The sequence below is a fragment of the Haliaeetus albicilla genome, chromosome 17 (genome assembly GCF_947461875.1).
Source record: "Haliaeetus albicilla chromosome 17, bHalAlb1.1, whole genome shotgun sequence".
NCBI classification, from domain to species: Eukaryota; Metazoa; Chordata; class Aves; order Accipitriformes; family Accipitridae; genus Haliaeetus; species Haliaeetus albicilla.
The window spans coordinates 22131519-22155188 of record NC_091499.1 but is presented as its reverse complement, the minus strand read 5'-3'; the positions used below and the strand labels follow the sequence as shown (position 1 = coordinate 22155188).

Here is a 23670-nt window from a genome sequence, read left to right as displayed (position 1 = left end):
ATAAATAGATAGTAAATGGATAAATAATCTTGGTAGAAACAGTCTAGCAGACATGTAAACTACAACTTCCAAAGCATTTGGGGCTTTTTAGTGTGAAAGACACTGTATGTATTTTCTGCATGTTTTCATATATATTTTAAATATTTTTTATTCTTTCTGAAAAGCAAAAGGATTGACTCTTTGTGTTGATAAAGACACTTGTAAACAACTTACGTTTTAGGATAAATGGTGAGTACAGAGGAACATAGTTGCAGAAAAAAATGTGTTGACTTAAAGATCCTTGTCTTTTTACTAAGTCAATGAGGACAGTAGAGTATTTTTTTCTGCTTAGTGTTTCTTGTATGTGTGGAATGCCTGTGTTAGCATGTGCTCTCCCAGATGCAGAAGAAAACACGGTTCTGGCTAAAGCACTTATAACTACTTGGATAAAAACATGCAGTCTCAGGATGCCCTGAATACCCTTTGGAAAGTTCATTTTACCCTTGTGCCAGCTTTCTCTCATCTATGTAAAAGCTGTGAGGCAGCATCACTGATTTAGGAGATTAACACTGATACAATTCATGGAGCGGGAGTCATCTTGCTTTTCTCAAATAACAGAAGTGTACAGAAGGGTGCCACAGGGCAGTCGCTTTTAGGATGCTGCTGGGACTGCAGGAAGGATGTGCATTTTCCAGTGAGCTGCAGGAGGGAATCCCTGGGCTTGGCAAACTGGAGAACACTGAACTGACGAACGCCACCCTATTTCTACGGGCTGACTGACTTTTGACACTGTGCCAGGGTAATGCGCAAAAGTGACATGAAAAAGAACTGGCGGCCAACCTCTGAAGCTCCAGTGAAGAGTAGGACACACACTCCAAACTGGCCGCAAGCAGAAAAGAAGTAGCGTACGCATAATTCTGCATATTCAGACTACAGGGCAAGAGAAAGCACCAGGGCAAAGACATTATATGACATCTTCTCCAGCACTGGCTTCAAACAGTGGAACAGCACTTGCAGGTGAGTGGAGCATGGCACCTGGGTGTGTTTTGCTGAATAATGAAAGTTCTCCTCCCCCATGAGAAGATGCTCACCTGGAAAAGAGCACAACACCCATTAACCTGCGTGTGGTTTCCCCTGGAGCATGGCCACAAGCTGTGCTCCATACTGGAAGGAGCAGGAGCGGTGTGTCCCGTGCTGCGGGAATGCGAGGACTGTGGAGTTTGCTTGGTGCTGGAAGGCGAGAGACTGAAATATGGCTTGGCACACGCCGGCTGGAAAGACACAGCATACTGAAAGACATGCTTCTGTCCTCGGGTGTGCAGAAGGCTGGGACACAGCATGGGGCATGTGGGAGAGGAAGGAGCTGGAAGGGATTCCCAAGGCTCCCGCTTTTCCTCTGGAGCATGGAGTTGATGGCAGGCTTTCCCCAACAGCTTTTTCTCGCCTGTTTCTGATTTCCCTGGAAATCACCCTCAGCCCTTGCTTCAGCTGCCTTGCAAGCAAATGCCAGCCTGTGCCAGGAGGGTGCACGAGGGCTCCTGGAGGCAGCAGCATCCCCACACAGCAAAACCAGTAAAGCCAGGTCCCAGTCTATTCCAAGGCCAGGAATAGAGGAGCAGATCAGGACAAGAGTTGCACAGACTGGTAAAATTGTCCCTGTGACCAGCAATAGGCAGTATAACAAAAATTAATACCTTAATGGGAGACAAGCCAGTTTATTTAATGCTGTGGTTGTATTATTTCAACAGCCAAGGACACAGAAATAGCTTCGAGCTGCCTTCCCATTCCACTCTACATTTGGCCAGCTCTTCAGCTTTCATACTCTCCTCTACAATAAGCCGTCCTCCCATCTGCTCAGTGAACTGTCTGTGAGTTAAAAATCAATTTCTGAAAACTGTTATTCAAAAAGTTATGCCAAATTCTGAGCCTAAATGAAGTCCTGCCTATTCATTTATTGTGAAGCAGCAACTCCAAGTATTTGTCACCCCGTGTGCTTGGCTCTTACCAGCTAATACAGAACCTCAACAGAGACTTAAAGGTAATTTTTAAAGTTTTCCTCAACTGGGATATCTTTCTGAATTGAAAATTGCATTCTCCTACCTTGATATATAAACTGGACCTGCATTTCAAAAACTTGATTTGTTAGGATAGTATCTCCATCAATCTAACTCAGTAGACCTGAAGTTCCTTAACGCACACAAGCCTTCTTTAAGGAAGAAAACATAATCATGGGAGAAGTATGAAATGGCTCACTTTCTTTAAATTGACGGCTCTTACCTGCTCTGCCAGCTCACTGACTAGTTTATATGCACATGTAAAACACTTTGCAGTTCAGGAAAGTGCCTACCTCAGCATGAGAAAAGATCCTTCTTTAAAATGTACAACCATCTTGTGTGAAGATCCCGGCACATGATCCTTGGTATGCACTTTATGATTTCCCTTTGAGGGTGTGTTTATTGCATGGGATTTCATAATTCCATTCCTATTCTAGTATTTTTGTGTACAAAATGGGGCACAGATTACATATGTCCTCAATAGAGTCTGGAGCATTGTTATTTATTACAAATAATTCATCTGCCTACTATTTTCTTATCCTTCAGTATCAAATGAGATAAATTTACACAGATACTAATATGAAATTAAGGCAGAGTTTCCAGCTGAGCTACGATACATCTGTGTATACACTGGTTTCCTGTGGACTGGGCTACAATAAATAGATATTATCTTGAAAATCAAATTACATTTTCTTTTGTCCCCTTCTCCCTCACACAGCGCATACCTACAGTGGCAGCACCTTCCTTCATTCCTTTCTTACTCTCTTCCTCTCTTTTTCTTGTTTGTTTTTCCAATTCATTCCTAAAGATGGGGTAGGCTTTTGCAACCATCAGGACTAAGTTCTCTGTTAAGTATGGCCATAAAAAAATTTAAATGTGGGCTCTGTTCAGTTTCAGAGAGTCAGGATATTTTCCAGCCCCTGAAATCACACCTATTTACACTCAATCCAGGAGCTACATTATTTGGGGCAATTCCAAGCGATGAGAACACAATTCCCTGTACCATGGCTCCACCTCCAGTATTTTGCTATGAATTTTCTTTTTACTCTATTTTGCACTTATTTTGCTTAAAATATACTCTGTTAACATTTTCTAGTGACATTTTCTGGAGGCTTAGCCAAATACACATTGAATAAAACAGAAGTGAACCGGTGAGTCCTTCCTGTGTGGTATAGTATTGCCCACTCTAAACAATAAAAGTTTCCACTTAAGGAAGATCTAATCATGGAAGTAAATGACAGTCTTTCTTTTCCTCATCCCAGCTTCATATTGTCGGTATTATATAAAAGTCTGTACAGACAAAAAAGCTTATACCTTACCTGTTTCTGCCCTACTGAAAACCTGATCATCTTGTTTCCTTGCATTGAGCCACTTACTCTCTCAAGCTGCAGTCTTTCTCTGCCACCTACCTCCCTCTGTCTGAAATATTATCTACAAAAGTGGAAAGACAAACATTTCTAAAATGAAAACATTTACAGGAATTAAGGCCTTCACAGAAAGAAACTTTCTTTTTCAAAACAAAGCATGCAAATGTATGACTGTGCCATCAAAATCACTGGCACTGGGTATTGCAGAGGACCTACGTATCTCAATTACATCAAGAGTTTAGTGCTTATGTGAATAGGGCTGGTGCTTAAGAAACTTCAACAGAGCTCAGACACAGCCTGTTTCTACTTTTAGATCATAACAATAGAAAGAAGTACAATAAAACAGAAGAAACCTATTTTGTGCTTGGGGGTGATTGTTAGGGAACATTTTGTCTAAAATTGCCTCTCTGTCCTGAGCACAGAGGAAATAAGTATTATATATCTTATATACAAATACAAAAATAACTGTAGAGTGTCTTGGTGCATGAATCTCAGAACAAGCCAGATTCACCTCCCAGTAGTTCAGCGCTGAGGGGGGGAAAGAGGTGCACAGCGACCGAGCTCAGATCCGAGTATGCCACAATACAAGCATCAGAAAAGCTGCTAGCTCTACCTCTGAGGGCAAAACGGAGCCTATCCCTATGCCAATTCGTGGAAAAACTTCCGTGAACTTTCCTATTGCAAAATCAAGCCCTAAATTCAATGCGTTCAGTGTGTTCTCACACATGTTAATATATTCCCTCATGACAGCTCTAGATTTCCCTTCCAGCCCTGCATAATGATCTCTTCATCTGCCGCAATCAGTAGAGGGGAGACAGGTGATGCCTCCAGCCTGTGAGGGTTGGGTAGGACGGGTGAGTGACACACGCCAGATGCTGTGCCCTGAGCCGGGCTGCAGCTCCCCTGTAAATACATCATGGAGTAAAAATCACCGTGTACATTCCAGCTGCTGCAGACCGTGTCACTGGAGTAGACGTGTTGCCACATATACGAACACGCACCAAATAGTATCTGTACGTGTGATAATTAGCAGCTAACGGTTAATTCTTCGAGCCACAGGGGAAAAAAGGAAAAGAAAAAAATAATCATGCCCCCAAAGGAAGGTTAAAATTAACTATACAAGGTCTCTGAGGTTGAAAATTAAAAAACAAATTAAAACTGGGTTCCTTGGGACAGTAAAAGAGACAAGGAAGTCAGGTATATGTGTCCTCATGCTATTTTAACATACTGACTTTTATCTTTAATTTCAGTTAATTCAGTGCCTGTGAAAACTACCAAGCCAGCAGCTCTTGAGCCTAAAGTCTTCTACATCAATACAGACCCATAGGCTGCACCTCAAAAACATCCCTGGGAACACCATGGTAACAGTTGCCAAGCCCTAAAAAACCAAAAAGCTTTTAGGGAGACGGAGCACAAAGACTGACAAGATAAGAAAGAAGAACAGCAATATTGATCTTAATTCATTTCAGCCAAATTTGACCCACATAAACCCACAAGTAACACATTCAACTGAAAGTTGAGTACGTGCTGAATTCTACAGACAGATTGAGGCATTAGAGAATAAAATAGAGAGCAGAAATAGGAAGCCTAGTGAAACTAAAGTTACCATCTCATAGAGGAGGCACTGCACAATATAAATAATGCACACAGCACATGCATAAAAATTGCAAAAAGCTGCAGTCAACAGAAAATCTTTAGTATTTAGGAGTATGAATACCACTATATAGGAGTATAGTATCTGAACACTGTATTATTCATATTAGCTAATTTGTGAACTGTGCAAGATGTTCATCGGTAACTTGAAAGTTGATATAAAAATCACACCAATAAATTTTGCAGGTAACATAGTGACAAGAAGACTGCTGAGTAAGGTGGGAAGTGGGACATTTGGAAAGACCTGAGTCTATTGCTAAGTCTCTTGGCACTTTCAAGAACGAAGAGCACACAAATGGAGCTCTTTGCAGCGCTGCACATCTAGCACCAAGAAGGCAGGTGATGGAAAGGGTCCTCCCTGGAAAAGATGACTCTACAAGGAGTTGTGAGCAGATGTCATAAGCTTGCATGGGATCACCAAACCTTTCAGTCTGGTTACCTGCAATCTCAATCGTCAGCTATGTAAGAGCTCAGAAGAAATGCCAGAAACATTCCTGTACCTTCAGCTCCACACCACCAAGCAGTCCACAGTTCTTACGAACTTGTAGTAGTGATCCTGAAAATACTGTGATGATCACAGTGGGAAAGCACGCCAGCATGATGTGTCTTTAAAATTGTGTTGTGGCAAAAAAAACCCTAACAGCCTTAAGCATCAGTTGCTAAGAAGGTATTTTACTTTGTGTATACCTTCAGCAAGAAAGATGTTAGAATAATAAGTTCTTCTGTCAATATTATAAAACAATGTTGAAAAATTGCAAAGGGTGCAAAGAAAAAAAGGTACAAAAATTATCTGAGGACTGGAGAAATTGCTGTAGAAGATTAAGGAGCTGCATCTATTTTGGCAGGAAAAAAAAAATTATTATGTGGAATAAAGTAGGTTTCATAAGAAAAAATATTACATATGTGAGGACTGTTTAGCTTAGTGAAGTAAGGCATTACATGAACCAACAGCTGAAAGCTGAAGCCAGCCCAACTCAAGCTGGAAGTGAGAAACACCGAGGGCGACTAAGCACAATGGTAAATGGCTGCAGCAAGGGCTGGATCCTCCATCCACCTCCTGGTACCTTCCAGTCGGGAAAGCATGCCTTTCTGGAAACAGCAAAATTCTCCCCGAGGTTCTAAAAAAGTATAGTGTCAACAGCATGAAGTATATATGTGGTCAGACTGAAGAAACAGAAGGGTCCCTTCTGGCTAATAAATACTTAATCCTTTTATTGAACATGATGTTCACTGCTCCAACTTTTGCACCCGGGGGGCTGACACTGGATGCAGGATTTCCAGGGAAGGTGAGCAACAAGCATGGTCAGTGCTATCACATTTCCATGACTTTTTTGTCCCAGTCTTTCTTAATGTTGATGTTTTGTTTGATGATCTGTTTGCCTGTCCAGTGAGCCATTCACAGCAATACCGAATTCTTCTTTTGTGAAAGGTTCTTGCTTAGTTAGAAGATAACATTGACTTGCTTTATAGGAATGTTTTCGGAGGCAAATTGTAACTTTCTGCATCTTGCTGTTTATCAGAACCTATCATTCTTTATTCCTAACAACAAGATTTTCTTTTCACATTACTGCTGTGAAACATTACCAGTGTATGGCCGTAGGAGTAGTGCCATGCCAGTGTTTTAATGGTACACAGCCAATTCTTAACCCATGTCCTTCCTAAAACTGTGCTTTCCTTCATTGCTGTCATAATTTTCTCTCTGAGATATCTCAGCTGTTTTTTTCCAAGCCTTTGTAGTTCCTTGTGTGACTCAACCCACCTAAAATTCTTTAGTTGGGACCAAGAAAAACTATTTATATATAATTGTAAATATGCAGTGAGATCATTGGCGAATATAGTTTCTGACCCCTGATTTCCAGGATAATTTCCTATACCAGGACTGATTTCACAGAGTGCACCGAGAAGGTAAAACACCACCAGCAGTTTTGCACGAGTGTTTATATTGCTCTGCATTAAGGCACTAAAGTTTGCTCGTGTCTTACATTGGGCAGTTTTACAGTCAAATAGCTGTTTATAAAAGAAACTGAATTCATACCAAGCTGCATCAGACCTGATTCCCCTAACATATACTTGAGTGTGAGCTAAAACCCCTCAATCCAGCCCTCAAGGAGAGATTCTCCAGGGGACACAACCTCGACCATCTGCCGCATTGCAGCACCCAGTCGCACGTGTTGCTATTATACTTTGGGTTTTTCTTCACGAGAAGCAAACGCTCAGCCTTGGCAAGTGTCGGATCCTACCTTTGCTATTGCACAAAGTCATCGGTGAAGAGTTTGTACCAACAGCAGGCAAGTATGCTGTGTCTTTGGAGTACGTATCCAAATCAGACTCACCTTCTGAGAAACGGGGGGGGGTTTTGCATGTCAGCTTTGAAATAGGCACAGATCTCTGTATGGTGGGAAAGCTCCCTACCTCTCAGGAGCAGGGACACAGGGGAGAAGCGAGATCCCGTCGTCCCGAGTGAGGTCCCTCAGCCTCTCGCTGCGAGGAGCGGAGGGGCGTTCCTTAGCTGCCTGCCTTGTTTTGGATGCCAGCCACAGAGTGAGTCCTTCCCCGTACTCAGCAGAAATAAAATGATAGAGTACAAGATACTTTTCTTTTTGTAAGGCCTGATACCAGCAGTTCTTTTCCCTCGTTTGCTTCTCGACCACCGACACAAAATTTGCTCTGATGGAGGAAGGAGCGGTGCTGGGGCTGAAGCCCGCAGCCACGGCGTTCCAGGCTGCATTGCAGTATGAAAAACAAATTTACCAAACTAGAAGAGGGAGAAAAAAATGGTTTAAATATGAATTTTAAACCTTGCACCTGGTGCAGAAAAAATTGACACTTATGCTCATTAGGCACTGAAATATGATTTTGGCAAAGGAGGGGCATTCAGAACCATTCCTAGCATTTGGAATATAAAAATTACATTTGGGAGGAAACAAAATAGAGGCAAATATTAGTTTTTAATTGTGAGGATTTTCTGCTAAAATTCAAGTAAAGATTTCCAGGTCTTCAAAGTTCAAAGTGCTCATTCTTTTCAGATTTTTTGCCCATAGTTTTGTAAATAATCATCATTTGAAAACCAAGTAATATTCTTTGTCTCATATTTTCTGTATGTTTTGGCTTCATTGCAAATGCTTAAAACATAAGCTAAAACGGGTCTCTTTTCACAGTAGTTGCGACCCATACCATGAAGCTGAATATTTCAAAGGGCTGCTATTGAAATGAGAACTTCCATCTCTCTGTTAGAAACTAATCTCCCGCCTATACACCGCCGTCAAAATTAGCAGTTAAGACACTTTCACCTATTTACGCCTGTGTGCGCCGTACTCGGCAGAAAGCCGGGGAGTAAATCCAGTTTACCTTCACGACCGTTTGTTCTTTTCACGTGCCTTTGCCCTCGGCGCTGTTTTAGTTTCTATTAAATGCAAAAGCATCGCCGTTCCCGGCATTTATAATGATAAAAATTCCTGGGGACATTCCTCCTGGGGAACAACTGATTTTTTTCCTCCTTTGCTTCACCAGACCTTTCAGTTCCCGTAACTTTGGTGGCAGCGTTTTCAGGCGGACGCCGGGCTCCGTGAGATTTTTTTTGGGGGGGGGGGTACCCATATCCCTGCCTTTCCCGTACCCCCACTTCGCCCCCGTCGGCAGCGGGACCCAACCGGGCGATGGGGTGGGGGGTCTTCAGCGCGGGGGGGGGGGGCGCGGAGCGACCCGGCGGCGGGGCAGCGCATGAAATAATGAAATTAAATAAATGGAAATAAATGAAATGAAACGCAGCAGGAGAGGGGCTGCCCCGTTGGGCAAGACCCCCCCTCCACCCGGCTCCCCCAGCGGCCGCCGGAGGGTCCCTGCGCGGCCGGGACGGGCGCCCGGTGCCGGAGCTGCTCCCCCCCCGCACCTCCCGGGCAGCCCCGGCTGCAGAAGCGGGGGGTCTCTCCGGCTTCCCCCACCCCTACCAGCCGCCGGGTTGAAACTCCCCCGGCGGTCGCGGAGGACCCTCCGGCCCCGGGGCATTTGCTGGAGGGAGCCGCGTTATAGGGAGGGAGGGAGGGAAGGAGGGCAGCGGGGGGGGGGGGGGGGTGTCGTCTCAGCCCAGCGCGGTCTCATCCCCCCTCACTCCTCCCACCAGTGACTGGTGCCTCTTAACCCCCGGGAACCTCCCTCCCGCGAAGCACGGCTCCACTTTGCAGAAGACGAATTGATGAGGAAAAAAAATATAATTCTCGGCGGCGGCCAGCCATGAGCTGTTTGGATGTTATGTACCAAGTGTACGGTCCTCCGCAGCCCTACTTGGCGGCAGCCTACAGCCCCTATCGCCAGGTACGGGCGGGGGGCAGCGGGGAAGAGGCAGAGGGTGGGAGGGGTGTCGTCTGGAGGATGGCCGTCTGGGGCCTTACCAAAAGGAAAAAGGGAAAAGGAGAAGGGGAGGGGAAAGGGGGGGTGGAGGGGTGGGGGAAGATCTGGGAGCCTGCGATGGTGAGCGGAGCAGAACCGCATCCCACCTTGGCGCGGGGCTCGGCAGGGTACGTACCCCGGCGGCGACCGACGGGCTGCGGGCTGCCTCGGGAGCGAGAGCGCGATTTTAACCCTGCGATGCCTTTTTAGGGATTTTTTTTTTGTCTTCGTCTTCTTTTTTCCCCTTCTCTTCTTTTTTCTTTTTTTTTTTTTTTTTCCTTCTCCTTTGCCGGGACGGTCTCCATCCGAGCGCGGCGGCTCGGGGCAGAGATTTGCTCGGTTTGCGGGGAGCCGGCCCGCCGGGAGCGGCCGGGCAGAGCTGCCCGAGGCATCGCTCCCCCCCTGCGAGAGCCGCTTCGGGCAGATATTTTACCAGCCGCCTCGGAGGGGCTGCTCCGGGGTCACCCTCTGGAAGCGGGGGAGGCGAGAGCGCCGGGAGGCTGCGGGGTTTCCCCGGTTCGGTGGGCGGCGGGGGGGGCAAGGCTGCGGTGCGGGATGCTCCTCGCTCCCGGGGACCGCTCGGTGGCGGGACCCCGGCCCGTCCCCCAGCCCACGGAGGGCTCCCGGGGGCGGCGGTCGCCTGCCAGACCCGCGGGTACTTCGTGGGCGAGAGCCACCGCGCTGCGTGCAGCTCCGCCCGGGCTATCGCGGGGGAGCGATTAATCCCCGGAGTTCGAGAGAAGGATCCCTCCGGCCGCGGGGATGTTTCGCGGCACCACGTCGTGCGGGGGAAACTGCCCGCCCCGGGACGCGCACCGTCCCGCGTGGGTCCGGGCTCGTTTCCCCGGGCTGCACCTGCTGCACGCCGCTTTCTCTTTGGCCCTCTGGGTTTCTCTTTTTTTTTTTTTTCCCCTCCCCCTCGTTCCCTCCAGAAATGAATTCCTTCCTCCCCCACCACAACGAAAGAGGGGATGGATAGAGACAGCAGCACCCCGGGCCCGGGGCGGGCGGCAGCCCCCGCCGTGTAGCGCCGGTGCCGGGGCGAGCGGCCCCGCTCCACGCAGCCCCCCGGCGTGGTGGCCCGTGTCCCACCTCCAGCGCCTGGCAGCGGGGCCGGAATACCTGTTACAAATAGCAAATGATGTCTTCCCCCACCTTGCCTTTTCCCCCCCACCACCAACAGCCGCCCCCCCGCCCGCCCCGCATACGGCTTCGTGACATTATTTAGGGGGATGATCATTACCTCAATGGCCGAGCCGGGAGCCAAGTGGAAAGGCGGTCGTCACGAAGGAGTGACTTTATTAAATATCTCGCGTGTCTTGGCCCGAGGCTCTGACCCGCTCCGCAAACTCCCAGCAACTGCGGACACGCTAACGCGGTTAAAGAGAAGATGGGAAACATTCAGCAAACTCCTCAACGCCCGCTGTTTTCCCACCTGGCGGAATCCAGTAAAAACAGAATAATCTCGTAGGAAATACCTGCAGCTTCTTGCTGGCCAGGGAAATGCTTTTTTTTGCCTTGAAATGTATTTGAGGCTGCCAGTCTTTTTTTTGTCTTTTTTTTTTGTCCCCTTCCTCCTCCTCGCCGCTGTGGGTTACAGGACACTCTTTGGGGCAGATTTTGCGAGCCGAGGACCGAGCCGCGCTCCCCTTCCCCCCGTTGCCGGGGGTACCACCTCGCCCCCTCCTCGCACCCCCATCTCAGCCCCTCGGCGGCCGCCGTCCCCCCCCCAGGAACCGGCCTGCAAAATGCCTTCTTGTGCGGGACTTCGTGCGGGGGACCCGTGCGTGTAAACCCCCCGCCCGGCCGCGCCCCCCCCCCCCGGAGGCTGTCCTGCTCCATTCCCGTCGGCATCTCCGAGTTTCGGGCCCCCAGCCCTATCTGCAGCCCCTTCGCTGCCTCCCCGGGGTGGGGCAGAAATGCAGCTCCGGGGTGGGGGGTGCGGCTGGGGGGGGGGGGGGGGACGGCGGGCAGCCGCGGAGGAAACTTTCGCATCCTCTCGGAGAGACGGCGGCAGCGGGCTCGGCGCTGCATCCCGGCCGGCACCGGGAGGGCCAGCGCACTTTGCTGCGCTGCGTGACCGCTTCTATCTTCTTCCTTGCCTTCCCTCCCTCCCTCCCCCTTTCCTCCAGAAACTCGCCTTTTACTCCAAAATGCAAGAAGCCCCGGAGAGCGGCAGCAGCGCCGGCGCCAGCAGCTCCTTCTCCAGCCACCCCGCGGCCAGCATCAAGGAGGAGGACTGCAGCCCCGAGAAGGAGCGACCCCCCGAGGCCGAGTACATCAACTCCCGCTGCGTCCTCTTCACCTACTTCCAGGGGGACATCAGCGCCGTGGTGGACGAGCACTTCAGCCGGGCCCTCAGCCAGCCCAGCAGCTTCTCGCTGGGCAGCGCGAAGGCAGCGCGGAACGCCGGCTCCTGGCGGGGTGAGGGCGCGGAGGGGCGCGGAGGGGGCGCAGAGGGCGGCGGGGTTCTCCCCGCACCCCGGGCCAGCACCCCGTCCCCTCCACCGGCCGCGCATCCCCTCTCCCTACTCCCCTCCGCCGGGCCGACTGACGCTTTTAGGGGAAAAAAGAAGAAAACCCTTCAGTTTTCTGCGGTGGCCCAAGGAGAAGCAGCCTGGGAGGCGGCCCGGGGAACTGAATGGCCTTTACAGCGCAGGCGATTTACCTGGTGGGGGCTGCAGCCAAACAAAGGGACCCCCTCACTGTGGCTGTGGCAAGACCCTCCCCTCCTGAGCCTGCCAGGGCAGCTTAAAGTTTAGCACGGTGGTAATCAAACATGGGAACAAAGCAAAAAACAAGTGTGGGAACCACCTCACCAGCTTCCCGCCGCTAAAAACCAGATTGCGTGTGTCCCTGTACCTCGCCCTACGCGTATCGCCACCCTGGCTGGTGCTGGAGCAGAGACAAGGATGCTACACTCCTGAAATGAGGGCTTTCAGACCTGCCCACGGCGACGGCCCTGTGCCGGCAATGCCGAGGCCATGGCTGATGCGCAGTTCTCCATAGCCATGTCCCATTCACCCAGGACGAGCCCGTGGGGGTACCCAGGGCAGAGGGGAATAATAACCTTCCCCATCCTCTGCCCACCAGTGAGTTAGGGCAGGCACTTCTTTTGCAGCAGTTTTGGGGACCCTCCCTCACAGGGCTGCCCGCCCAGCTGAAAGCCTGTTTCCCAGCCCCGCCATGAATTGCTGTCAGTAGTTCCTAAAAATGAAATAGTAGCTTACATATTTCATGGGCAAAAGATATTCAGTGCTGGAATTGATGGCAGGAGAGGAGAGTTCTTTGCTCATCATGAACTGCTTCCCTTTCTCCTAAGTAATGCCAGGGTGCAGAGCTGACGTACCTCGCTGGCAAACATGTATCAGAAGCATGGTTTTATTTGTCTGGGGAACAGTGTGCACTCCCAATTAATAATGTGTAATGTCTATCTGTGCTATTAATAATCACTAGTCCGTCTCGCATGTTGCTTAGCAGGCAAAGAACATGTAGAGTCCTTGTCCTTTGCCCTGCCAATCTCCAAAGATCTGCAGAGTGCTTCCCGAATATGCTAGCAATATACCCAAGAAACAGGCCTCAGTCCGGTGTAAGAGATGGAGAATTGCCCTCAGGTGTTTAGAAAATTCAGGCTGGCCCTTAGTTGCATCTCGTGCTGTTCCTGCCCACTTTGAAACCGCGCTGAGGCAGCAGCTGCTTTCCCGGCAGTGTCGGGCATCCTCCGAGGTGCTGGGCGTAAATGCTTAAACAGAGAGATTACTACAAAAAACAAACAAGAAAAATCCAACCCTGGAAATTGCTGCGGTGCATAATAGCTCTGACTCAGTTTCCACTGCTGAGGAGGTGTTTCCCTCGCCTTAGGTAATAGCCTATTCCCCAAATGCACGCTAAGGGAAACCTGGAGCAAGTACTTTCAGTTTCATGGGTAAGCCTTAGGCTAGGTGTGTTGGATGTTTAGCTGGAAAGGAATCTGGACCGGCTGGGAGAATTTTCTTGGGTTTGACACTGTTTGGGGGATAAAGGGAATGCGAGGGCTGGTTTGGGGGGATCTGGGGAGGGGCAGAGCCCTAGGGAAAGGAGCTCAGGGCTCGCTGCTTGTGCTCACTGCTGCCTTTCCTTTCTCTCCCGCTCCCTTCACCCAGACGGCTCCTTCCCGATGAGCCAGCGCAGCTTCCCACCGTCTTTCTGGAACAGCACGTACCAGCCCTCCTCGGTCCCAGCCACCCTGAGCAGCCCCCTGGCAGCTGCCGCCCACAGCGAGCTGCCCTTTGCCGCCGCCGCCGCCGACCCCTACGCGCCGGCCTCCCTGCACAGCCACCTGCACCAGGGCGGCCCCGAGCCCTGGCACCATGCCCACCACCACCACCACCACCACCACCACCACCCTTACATCGGGACACAGAGCACCCCCTACCCCCGCCCCGCCGCCATGCACGAGGTCTACGGACCCCACTTCGACCCCCGCTACGGCTCGCTCCTGGTGCCCACCGCCTCCGTCCGCCCCCACCGCCTCACCCCCGCCTCCGTCCCCACGCCGGTCAGCCCCCCCTGCGAACTGGGCAAGAGCGAGGCGGGCGCCGCCGCGGCCTGGACGACGCCGGGACCCTTCCCCAACGCGGCGGGGGAGATGAGCCTCGGCCTCAACGTGGACACAGGTAAAAAGAGCTGCTCGACATCCCTCTGGGTCCCCCGGCTCAGCTGCGCCCCTGCCCCCTGCCTCCCTCACGCCGTCCATAGTAGCAGGGAAGCACCCCCCGCGGCGGGGCGGTTGGGGTGCCGCTGGGGGGGGGGATAAATCGGGGGTGGGAGCCCCATGGGAGACACCTGAGCTCTGCCCTGGGTGCCCTTCTTGGGGCTCTGAGGCCAGGCAGGTGAGGAAGGGGAGAGGGAGGACGGGACAGGGCAACACATCACCCCCCGCTCCCAACACCCTTTGAATTTCTAGCACCCGCAAACATGCCCTGAGGGTCTAGGTTGCTTTGAGGTACCCTTGTCCCGGCCCTGGCCCTGCTCTTGCCTTGAGCAGCGAGAGCTGGGAGCAGGACGCAGCCACCCCAAATGTCACCGCTTGGCTCCCTCCATGGGGAGCGGGGACAGGCGCAGCAGAGCAGGTCATTGCTAGACCCTGCGCAGGTTCATGAACCACCTCCTCTCCTTAGTTACTTTTTCCTCCCAGTTCTTGAGAGGAAAGCACAATTGCATTTGCTGAGCAGAAAGGGCAATGGTTTTCCCTTGGTAGTGGCACCCTGTGCCCGGTGGGGTGCCTGGAAATAAGGCTGTGAGGCCACAGCGGTGACAGAAAGGTGACACAGGCATAGCCAGCAGTGGCAGTTCCTGAGTCAGTGGTTGCGGAGGCAAGGAAAGCCCGCTCTGGCGACAGTTCTCCGTGCTGAAGTTGGGTTATCGCGGCCACGGATGGCTCCTTGCGGTGGCCTCACCTGAGGCAGGAGGGACGTGTGCCTGTCTCCAGTCTAGCTTGGGCTCTTCTCCTTGCTTCACGGCCTCCTGGGGCTCTGGGGAGCCCATGCTTTAGACTGATTCTCTGATCTCAGCCGGCAGAAATGCAGTTTGTCTTTCTCTGTCCTTAAATGCCTGTACCTATTTTTCTTCTTCCTTTTTTTTTTTCTTTTCTCCGTTCTCAGGTTTGCAGCCTCAGGATAAAAGCAAGGATCTATACTGGTTTTAGAGCTGTCCTTCACTCTTCTTCCCCTGGCTCTCCCCTGTAGATCTCTGCCTGTTAGACATGGTGGCATTCAGAGCTGAAATCGGGTCAGTTTGTAACAGCTTCTGATCTTGGTTTGCAGCTCGCCGTTACTCCTTCTGTGGTGGATCCCTTCTGAGCTGATGTGCTGACTCAAAGACTCTCAGATCCCCCCTTGCCCTTTTCCAAGCCCACCGTGGCCCGGCAGCTCGGGGAAAGACAACGGGACTTAAAAGGACCCGGCATTGCAAGGACGGTACTTTAGACTTATTTCGGAGAGGAAAATCCTTCCATTGCAAGAGGAGAGCCAAAGACGTTGAACTTCTATTTAAGCAGATCCCACAGCCAGAACTGCAGTCAGACTACTCTAAAAGAGTCAAATGACGTCATGGATGGTGATGCAAAACCACTGGCCTTCGTACAGGGCACAGAGGAAATCATGGGGTTTTTTTTTTTAGTGGTGTGAATATTTTTTTATGGCAGTAAAAATTATTTCTCGAATGCAAACATGGGAAAGCTACTTAGCAGTTTTGAACTGGATTTTTACTTTACATTATAGAAAAGTAAAAGGAGAAGAAACTGGAACTCACTAACATTTTCGGGCTATCAAGGAACTGGTCAGATTTTTCAGCTTTGTGGTTGTGAGTGGCAAGTGTCTGGCCGGGGCCACCTGCCCCGGGCTTACAGAGATGCAGCTGTTCCACGCACAACTGCTCAAACCCCAGAAAGACAAAAACCAAGGTGGCACTTCTCAGAGTTTGGCACAACATTTGCATTGGATATATAACGGTTGTTTGGTTGTGGGGTTTTTTTTGTTGGGTTATTTTTTGTTGGTTTTTTTTGTTTGGTTTTTTTTACAAGAAACATTTCTGGTGAAAGTAAAACCCTCTTAAAGCAGGGGGAGGAAGGAAACCCGTGAAGAATGGCTCGCCCTCAACCCAACAGCCTTTAAGGGGAACACCAGAAGGAAAGGCAGTGGTGGACAATAGGTCTGAGTTGCCTCTAACATTTCTCTTTGTCTACTTGTTGCTGTCATTTTGTCACTTTAATAGTTGTTTTGTTTTGGGTTTTTTTGAAAGAGGGAATAAGATATCTATTTAACAGTAGAAAAGCTGTATTAAAGGTATCTCCTTCTTTCACCCTGTGTGCTTTTATGAAGAATTAAGGCTAAATAAGAGAAATGAGGCAAACTGGAAACTTCAGGATGAAATAGGAAAAATACCTGTCGTGTGGATGAAGTGAGTTATTTTATTACTTTGCATTAAAGATAAATAGAAATCCTAGCAGTTGAAAATATTTTCTTAGTAAAAAATACAGTGATAAATACAAAAGATAAGGAAATGCAAGATTGTTGCAGAGCTACATTTTAGTGTACGATGTATCTGTAAGATGGGTTAAAGTAAGGGGGCTGCTCCATAATAACAGATGTTTCTTCGTGAAGCTGATAGAAGAGAGGACTGTAGCAGTTAGCATTGTTATTGCACTGGTAAATTAAAATGCTATTACAGGGTGACAAATAATTAATGAAACTGTGCAGAAATGACAAATTCACCTTCTACTTAAAAGCTGACTTTTTTACAGGCAAAACATTTGATCCCAACACTACCGTGTTTTAGTTTTTTTCTGTTTTTTCTTAATGTAATGTCTTTCAAGGCTGACAAAGTTCAATGCATGTAAGAGAAGAGTCCTAACATTACCCCTCTGACACCAGGAGAAGCAGTAGAAAATGGACTTTTGTGCTGTGATGAGAGTTTTTACCTTCCGACACTCTCACATAATCTGGCATAATGTTCACCATGTGTCAGAAATGGAGTTATGAATAACCCAAACTTGCTTCTCCTCGGTTTCAGCTCAGCAGTAACTCTGTTTCTGGGAAAGAATGGGAATCCTAATAGTGAGAGTATGATAAAGCAGTGTGAGTAAATACTGTGAGAAGCTGGCAAGGAGAAACATGTGCAGAGCATCCCCGGCCAGAGCCTGGCAAATGGCAGGAGGTGACTTGCTGGGATTCCTTCAGCCAGACCCTGAGCATTTTGCCCTCAGCCTCCAATTAGCCAGAGCCCAGACAAGCTGTCAAGGGCAAGGGAAGGACTCCAGAATTTATATTACCGGTTAAACCAAAAATGTTCTGAGGCGTCTATCAAGAAAGAAGGCAGCAGTACTTTGCAGGAGAAAAGTAACTAAAAATAGCATTTAACTTTATTGCTGCAGAGGCTTGGAGATAACAGGATTGTTCTGTGAGCATTTGCCTGCAGGTTTTTTTAGGCTGTTTTTAAAGTTTTTAAGAAAAAAGATTAATCTGGCTCTATCATTGGTTGTGCTTCACCACAATTGTTTCTTTTTCTTTCTTTCTTTCTTTTTTCCTCCTCTCCTCTGTAATTCACAATGAGGAGGGCTGGGCAATACAGCCCAAATACATTTGGAAATATTCATGTAAGCACAAACCAGTCACTTACGTCATTGGCATTTACAATTCATTTTGACTGTGAAGCATGAGAATTTATGCAATGAATACATGAATATTGGTTTCAACATTTGTTTTCCAGGTACTCTTTTTTATTGTTGTATTGTGAAAGCATCCAAACACCAAAGTCAAGATTGTGGCTCAAGGTGTTAGATGTGCAACAACTTTTTTAAAATGCTCCTACGCCAGATGGACTGCAGTTTGAAAGCACACGTGCCCTGTTTTGGCTAATCCTTGCAGAGTTTTGCTCACTCTGTGTTATTCTGACTCCAGGGGGACTTCTCACAGCACCTACCTTTAAGACTTGGGCGTCAGTCTTTGCAGGACTGGAGCAGCAGCTCCTAATGCAGTAACAATGCAAATAACCTCGGTGCCATTTTGCAAGTCTGTTTTGTTCCTCTTCGCATCACAGGTTATTACTGGCTTAATCATGAATGCTTGCAGGAAATCTGGAAATACAAAAGAAACCCTTTTTGTACGTTATGTATGTCTTATCTCTCACATGCTTGTCACACACCAAAAGAGCAGGGCTGCGAGTCCCCAGTCCTGCAGCCTGAAGAGCAGATCCTCCTGCTGCCCCTTTCCGAGTGTCGTGCAGAGGTTAGCATCGGCTTGTGCTCTCTAGCTACCCACCTGACAAACAGACTAGCCCGGCTGGGACAGACAAACAAACACAGCTCCCGACCCGTTCGTGCAGAGTCCAGGGAAGGAGGCAGAGGGACGGGATCTGCTGCAGAGCACGGCAGTATGGGGCACAGCAAGAGTATCCACTGCTGGCGAGCGAGAGGAGTTTGTAGGAGTTTGCAAAGTAAGCTCCAGGCGTGTTCACTGCAGACGTTTATTGCCCGTTCTGAAAATAACTGAAAATTAGCAAAGCATGAAGGAATACCGTTTTAATGAACTCTGAGGTTAACAGTGGTCTGTCAAGAGCAGGGGGGAAGTAGGGATGGGACACAGTATTTGTGGTCGCAGTCTCCACTTTGTTTTAATGAGGGCTTTGCTTCAGTGTAGCTGCAGTTGCAAGAACGCAGCACAGAGCTCTTAGACACACACATATGTGCCCCTGCACTTACAGTCTAATGTTGGAGAGCTTTAGGGCGATGTCGCTTACTTCCCACCTCCTTTTCCAGTGGGTTTTCCATAGGACCCCCCAGCAGAAGAGAAGGAGAGAGAGAGAGGGTGCAAGAGAGTCTGAGCAATCCCTGCGTCTCCCCTGGCCTGTGTGCTGCCCGACTCTGGGGAAATGTATCTGCCCTGTCTCCTCCTTGGGTTAGGAGGGACTGCCATCCCTTCTCGCCTTCCCTTTGAAGTCCTATTTAGGCTGATGACAAGCTCTAGCGAGGGCTTAAAGGTTGGTCCCTTCCTGGAAGGGAGGAAAATGCTGCTGGTGGGTTCAGATGCACCAGGGTTCTCTGACTGGCAGTCCTCGTGCATCTTTTTCTGGGCGAGGGTTGTAATTAGTGTGCCCTTTTGATTACAGAAGGGCAAGCCGGCTCCTCTGGGGGATTGTGGTGTCCTGGCTGGCTTCCCTGGCCTGCCACGCAGAGGAGCATTTGCAGCAGGGGAAGGAGAGAGATTTGTGTTGTGATTATTTGGAGGAATGAGGTCCTGATTTTGTAGGCTAGGCAATTTTGCATAGGGAAATGGGAACAGGGGATCATTAAAAGAGAAATAAAAAAGGGAAAAAAAGAAAAAGGAAAAGAAAAAAGAAGAATAAAAAGAAGAAGAAAAAGAAAAAAGGAAGAAAAAAGAAGAAAAAGAGAAAAGGAAAAGGAAAAGGAAAAGGAAAAGGAAAAGGAAAAGGAAAAGGAAAAAAAGAAAAAGGAAAATGTAAAAAGAAAAAAGAAAAAGAAAAAGAAAAAGAAAAGAAAAAGAAAAAAGAAAAAGACAAAGAAAAAGACAAAGACAAAGAAAAAGAAAAAGAAAAAGAAAAAGAAAAAGAAAAAGAAAAAGAAAAGCTTTACTTCAGTCAGCCCTCAAGCTTTGGGGCTACAGCCTTGGGAAGTGTATTGTTAATTTAGTTCCCAGCACGGTAAGATCGTTCTCTAAACCGACTGTACTGACAAGCAGCTCAGGCTAGCAAGGTCCCCCTGTTCCTGTCCGTCTCTAATCATACCGGAGGAGCTACCTTTGCAGTGCACCTTCTACTGCCTCCTTAGCCAGGCATAATCTGTGAATAATGCGCACCGAACCTGTGAGTGCTAATTGTAACAGAGAGACCCCCTCCTCCTGCCCCTGCCCTCTCTGCATCAGGTCCTGCAGGAGAAGGGGAAGGCGCTGGAGGAGCCCGTGCAGGATGCAGGGGTGCAGGATGCAGGGGTGCAGGGGTGCAGGGGTGCAGGGGTGCAGGGGTGCGTGCCCCTGGGCCCCGCTGTTGTGCACAGGCACCTCCCTTTGCCGTGCTCGGCTGCAGCCCGCAAAAACACAGGCTGGCTGAGGGCTGGAGCGTTTAACTGGGGACGTGTCGGTTGCTTATTTACATTCATGGTAAAGGCAGGATAAATACCAAACAGGAGAGCTGAAGCATTAGGAGATGTAATACCACGCTGGACGTTACTGAGGGTGCCCCATCTCCCCACTGCACATTTCCTCCTGCCCCACCTGGCCCAGGTATGGCTGCACGATGCCCTCCTCGTTCATCACCCCCCGCACCCCCGACTTCTCCACTGCTCCTCTCCTCAACTTCTGGCCCCAGCCCTGACCCTGCACCTCATCCTCTCTCTGTTCTCCCGCCTCACCCAGCCTCTTCCCTCCTGCAGTTACTACTCTGGCCCCATGCTGTAGCAATGAGGAGCAAAGGAACGCCATTAGGAGGGACACAAACTTTCCTATCAATGCTGTTTGCATGAAGTTGAAGTATCAGTATCTCTATGATAAACAGAATTGGGCAAACATAGACCCTCTCCAGAAGAGCCAGCACATTGGCCTCAATCCTGCACCATACCCTTGTGGTAGAAACCAAGCCCTAATCCCCGCTCCAGTGGAACAACCCCCTTTTTTCCGCACGCTGAGTCCTAAAGAGCTGCGACAGCCCCAGTTGCACACAGAAACAAATGATTATTCTCTCTTGACAGACCTGCACAGCTCCCTCCTTGTATTTAACTGCAGTCCCAGTAAGCTGGATCAGGAAAGAGATACTTGATAGCCGCTGTTTCCGTGGTTGAAATATTTGTGAAGTTAGCGCATAATCTGAAAGCAGAAGCTAATAAATTATAGGGTGCTAATTGGGGCCGGAGTGGAGCCGTCAATCATATTATCCTAAACACACAGAGACCCTCATAACCTAAAAAGGCAAGAGAGCCTCCAGGAACAGCTCCCAGTTGTCACTAGCCATGACCTCCACTTCAGTGAGAGCACAGAGAGTCGAGGCAGAGAGTTTATTCTGCTAAGAAAATTAAAATCCCGTGTTTAAGAGGGCACTTGTATTTGGTTTTCTTTACCCTCTTTGGGAGTATATTTCCCAGGGCCCTTTGCAGTTTTGCTTTGCCACTTAACTTGCCGCTCTTGCAATTTAAAAAAAAAATTGTATAAATCAGATAAGAATTTGCAATTTTTCATATTTGCATAGTCCTTGCAGTAACAGTCATAAGTTTTTAGTCACAGTCCAACCTCTCTGCATATAGGCCTGTCTTTTAAAAGCCATCTTACTCCTCACATTTCTTGTTTTGCTTCTCATGCCCCAGGAACACACATACTACTTGGAAGCTGCAGGAGTCTATGATCTGAGCCAAAACACAACTGCGCAAACATGCTAGCAATAGGGCACTTGCAGCCTTAGTCACTTTGTCACCACCTTTTCTTATATTGCTTCCATCAAGATCAAGTATTTTACTCATCATGTAATATAAAACTGAATCAAAGAATGCTGAAGAGGATTTTAGTAACAATTCTCCTCCGAAATTAATTTCATTGTGGAGACAAGTTGGCATTTCAGAAAGCATTCCCTGCAGAAAAGATCTGAAAAAAATAAGGAGCAACCCAAAAGTGAGGAGTGGGAAAGCTTGATTTTGGTGGCAGTATGACCACTGCATGCAGGCCTGACAATTGAGCTACAGTAAGGTCAAACGGTTTTCCTGGAGACACTTCACTCAGCCCTTAGTGACCACCTAAAATTACTGCTGCCAGACCACATGATTAAGCGTACAAAGACTTTCAAAGATATTTCTAAAGGTGTCATTTTTCCCTCATTTTTGAGGCCTGTATTAATTATTTAATGCCAACTTTGAATGCTGGCAAGAAGCAGGACCAACAGTCCCTTCTCAGCTTGCTTCTGTGAAGAGGAATGACAGCTTCTAACCTGGTGATGCTGCCACTAAAGCCAAGAGCCACCTCTGAGTGGGGTAGGCAAGAGGATGTGTTTGGCAACTGACTGCGCTTTATCATGGCCATTAATTTTGTTTTAGTAGATTCAGGTAGAGGATAATTCTTCGTGCTTTAAGCAACAGACTCAGAAATTATGGAGTGCAGTATCTGTTAAGATAACAAAGACTATGTCAGCAGACAAACTGAGGAAAGCACAAAGTTGGCAAGGTCCTACTTGAAGAACACAAGGCTGCACTGTGTGAGTAGGTTTCCATCCTTGGGGATGTGGTGATGTCAGACTGAAGAAATACGAAGATGTGAGAGAAGATATTCTCATAAAAGGTTAATTCTGTGACTCCCAGAGTTCTGTTTCTCTGCAAGAGAAAGCTAAATACATTTGTGACTGGAAACTACTGAGAACTTAAACATGGTCAGCCCTCCTGGAAAGGTGTGAAAATTGGATACGTGAAGAGAAATACACCAGGAGATTAATCAAGAGTAATGAGATACTGGTGCTAAAAAATGATGTTGAAACTCCCCTCAGTTTCCTATAAGACAGATGAAGAGGCAACTGTAGTTGCTTACTGTACCGCGCAGGACAAGAAAGGTGTTTCAGTGGCCTCATCTCTAACAAGCACTAAGTGGCTTGTACTGTCAGGGAAGATAGGAGAGAAAAAAAAGCAGGAAAAAGAAGATCCAGCTATGTCAACAGCATTGCAAAAGGGGTTGGTATCCAAACAGAGTGTGGCTATTCTACAGCTCCATTCTTACCGTAAAAGATAGAAGGCAGTGATGAACGTCCTCCAAATGGAAGACGTCATCTGAAGAAGAAGTTAACACATTATAAAAAAGGTTATTTTATACGGCAGTATCAGTCATGTCACTGGCAATAATGACAATATTTTGGCATCATCACTTGGCTTTGATGCACTGGGTTTCTGGTTATTTATTAGAGTTAAAACATAATGTCAGTTAGAGGTGCCAAGTGTCATTATAAATAGAGCCATGATCGTTTGAAAAATCCACCCGGTATGCAAGCTCCTGCAACTCACTCCAGTGTGTGCATGTAAGAAAAACTTTCAAGAATCAATTAAAAGAAATGAAGGTGAATTAGAACTTTTTAATCATTAACAGACCTGTCAGGGCTATTTTACAGACATTTTTTTCTATAACGACTATTTTCAGGTCTGTTATAGCTAAATTAAGATAAGCTTTGTGTAGAAAGAGGTAAATTTGAATCTAGAGGAAATCTTGCCTTCACAGTTATTATTGAAATGCAATAGTCCTAAACCGAATCACAGAGGATAAGTTTCCCCTGGTTATGCTCAGTAAAGCCACATTTGAGGACTCAAACCATCATAGGCAGCATGCCGCAGATGTCAAAGAAAAAGGAAAAAAAGAAAAAAACTGGACACATTAGTCAATTCAAATAGATGGTAAAGCTTTCTCTGCTGAAAACAGCTGTGGGAAGCAAGGGATGCAGTGGCCCTGCTGTAAGGATCTTTGTGCCTTTCCATACAAGTGGTAAGGGAACCAAATTTTGACAGACCTTGTGATCTGGAGGATGTTACTAGTCTCTGTTATCTAGGGTACCAGGAAAGCTGAGGCCCTGTCTCCAGCTTCTTAGATAAGCAAGGATGTGTCAAACTCAGCTCTTGCCTTTCTTGTCCCTGCCGCTTACTAGTTTTTGCAGGTAACAAAGACAAATAGAAAACACTTGCGGTAGCAGTGTAGCTGCACAACCTTTTGCCTTTCTGGTGGTTG

The 23670-nt window shown here is 48.2% G+C and overlaps 1 protein-coding gene and 1 long non-coding RNA gene across 4 annotated transcripts in view; one reads left to right on the top strand and one right to left on the bottom strand.

Moving 5' to 3' along the window:
• The window catches only part of LOC138689581 (uncharacterized), a 113832-nt gene that overhangs the window by 45205 nt on the left and 44957 nt on the right, over positions 1-23670 (bottom strand). The gene's annotated exons all lie outside the window — the stretch shown is intronic.
• VGLL2 (vestigial like family member 2) lies at positions 9164-17412 on the top strand. Of its 3 annotated transcripts, none has more exons than XM_069805020.1 (4): positions 9164-9364; positions 11572-11863; positions 13582-14121; positions 15053-17412. In XM_069805020.1, exons 1-4 carry the CDS (start codon positions 9284-9286, stop codon positions 15163-15165), a joined length of 1026 nt encoding a protein of 341 aa, XP_069661121.1. In that variant the 5' UTR covers positions 9164-9283; the 3' UTR covers positions 15166-17412. The 3 variants fall into 3 exon arrangements, with proteins under 3 accessions (XP_069661121.1, XP_069661120.1, XP_069661119.1); XM_069805019.1 differs by having other exon boundaries at positions 9167-9364; positions 13582-14094; positions 15244-17412; XM_069805018.1 differs by having other exon boundaries at positions 9168-9364; positions 13582-14094; positions 15082-17412.

Bases quoted from the DNA above. Each gene is read 5' to 3' on its own strand.
- VGLL2 (XM_069805020.1), top strand. From the start codon at position 9,284: ATGAGCTGTTTGGATGTTATGTACCAAGTGTACGGTCCTCCGCAGCCC. The intron at 9,365-11,571 runs GTACGGGCGGGG...CCTTTCCTCCAG, and splicing joins CCTACAGCCCCTATCGCCAG to AAACTCGCCTTTTACTCCAA. The intron at 11,864-13,581 runs GTGAGGGCGCGG...CCCTTCACCCAG, and splicing joins GAACGCCGGCTCCTGGCGGG to ACGGCTCCTTCCCGATGAGC.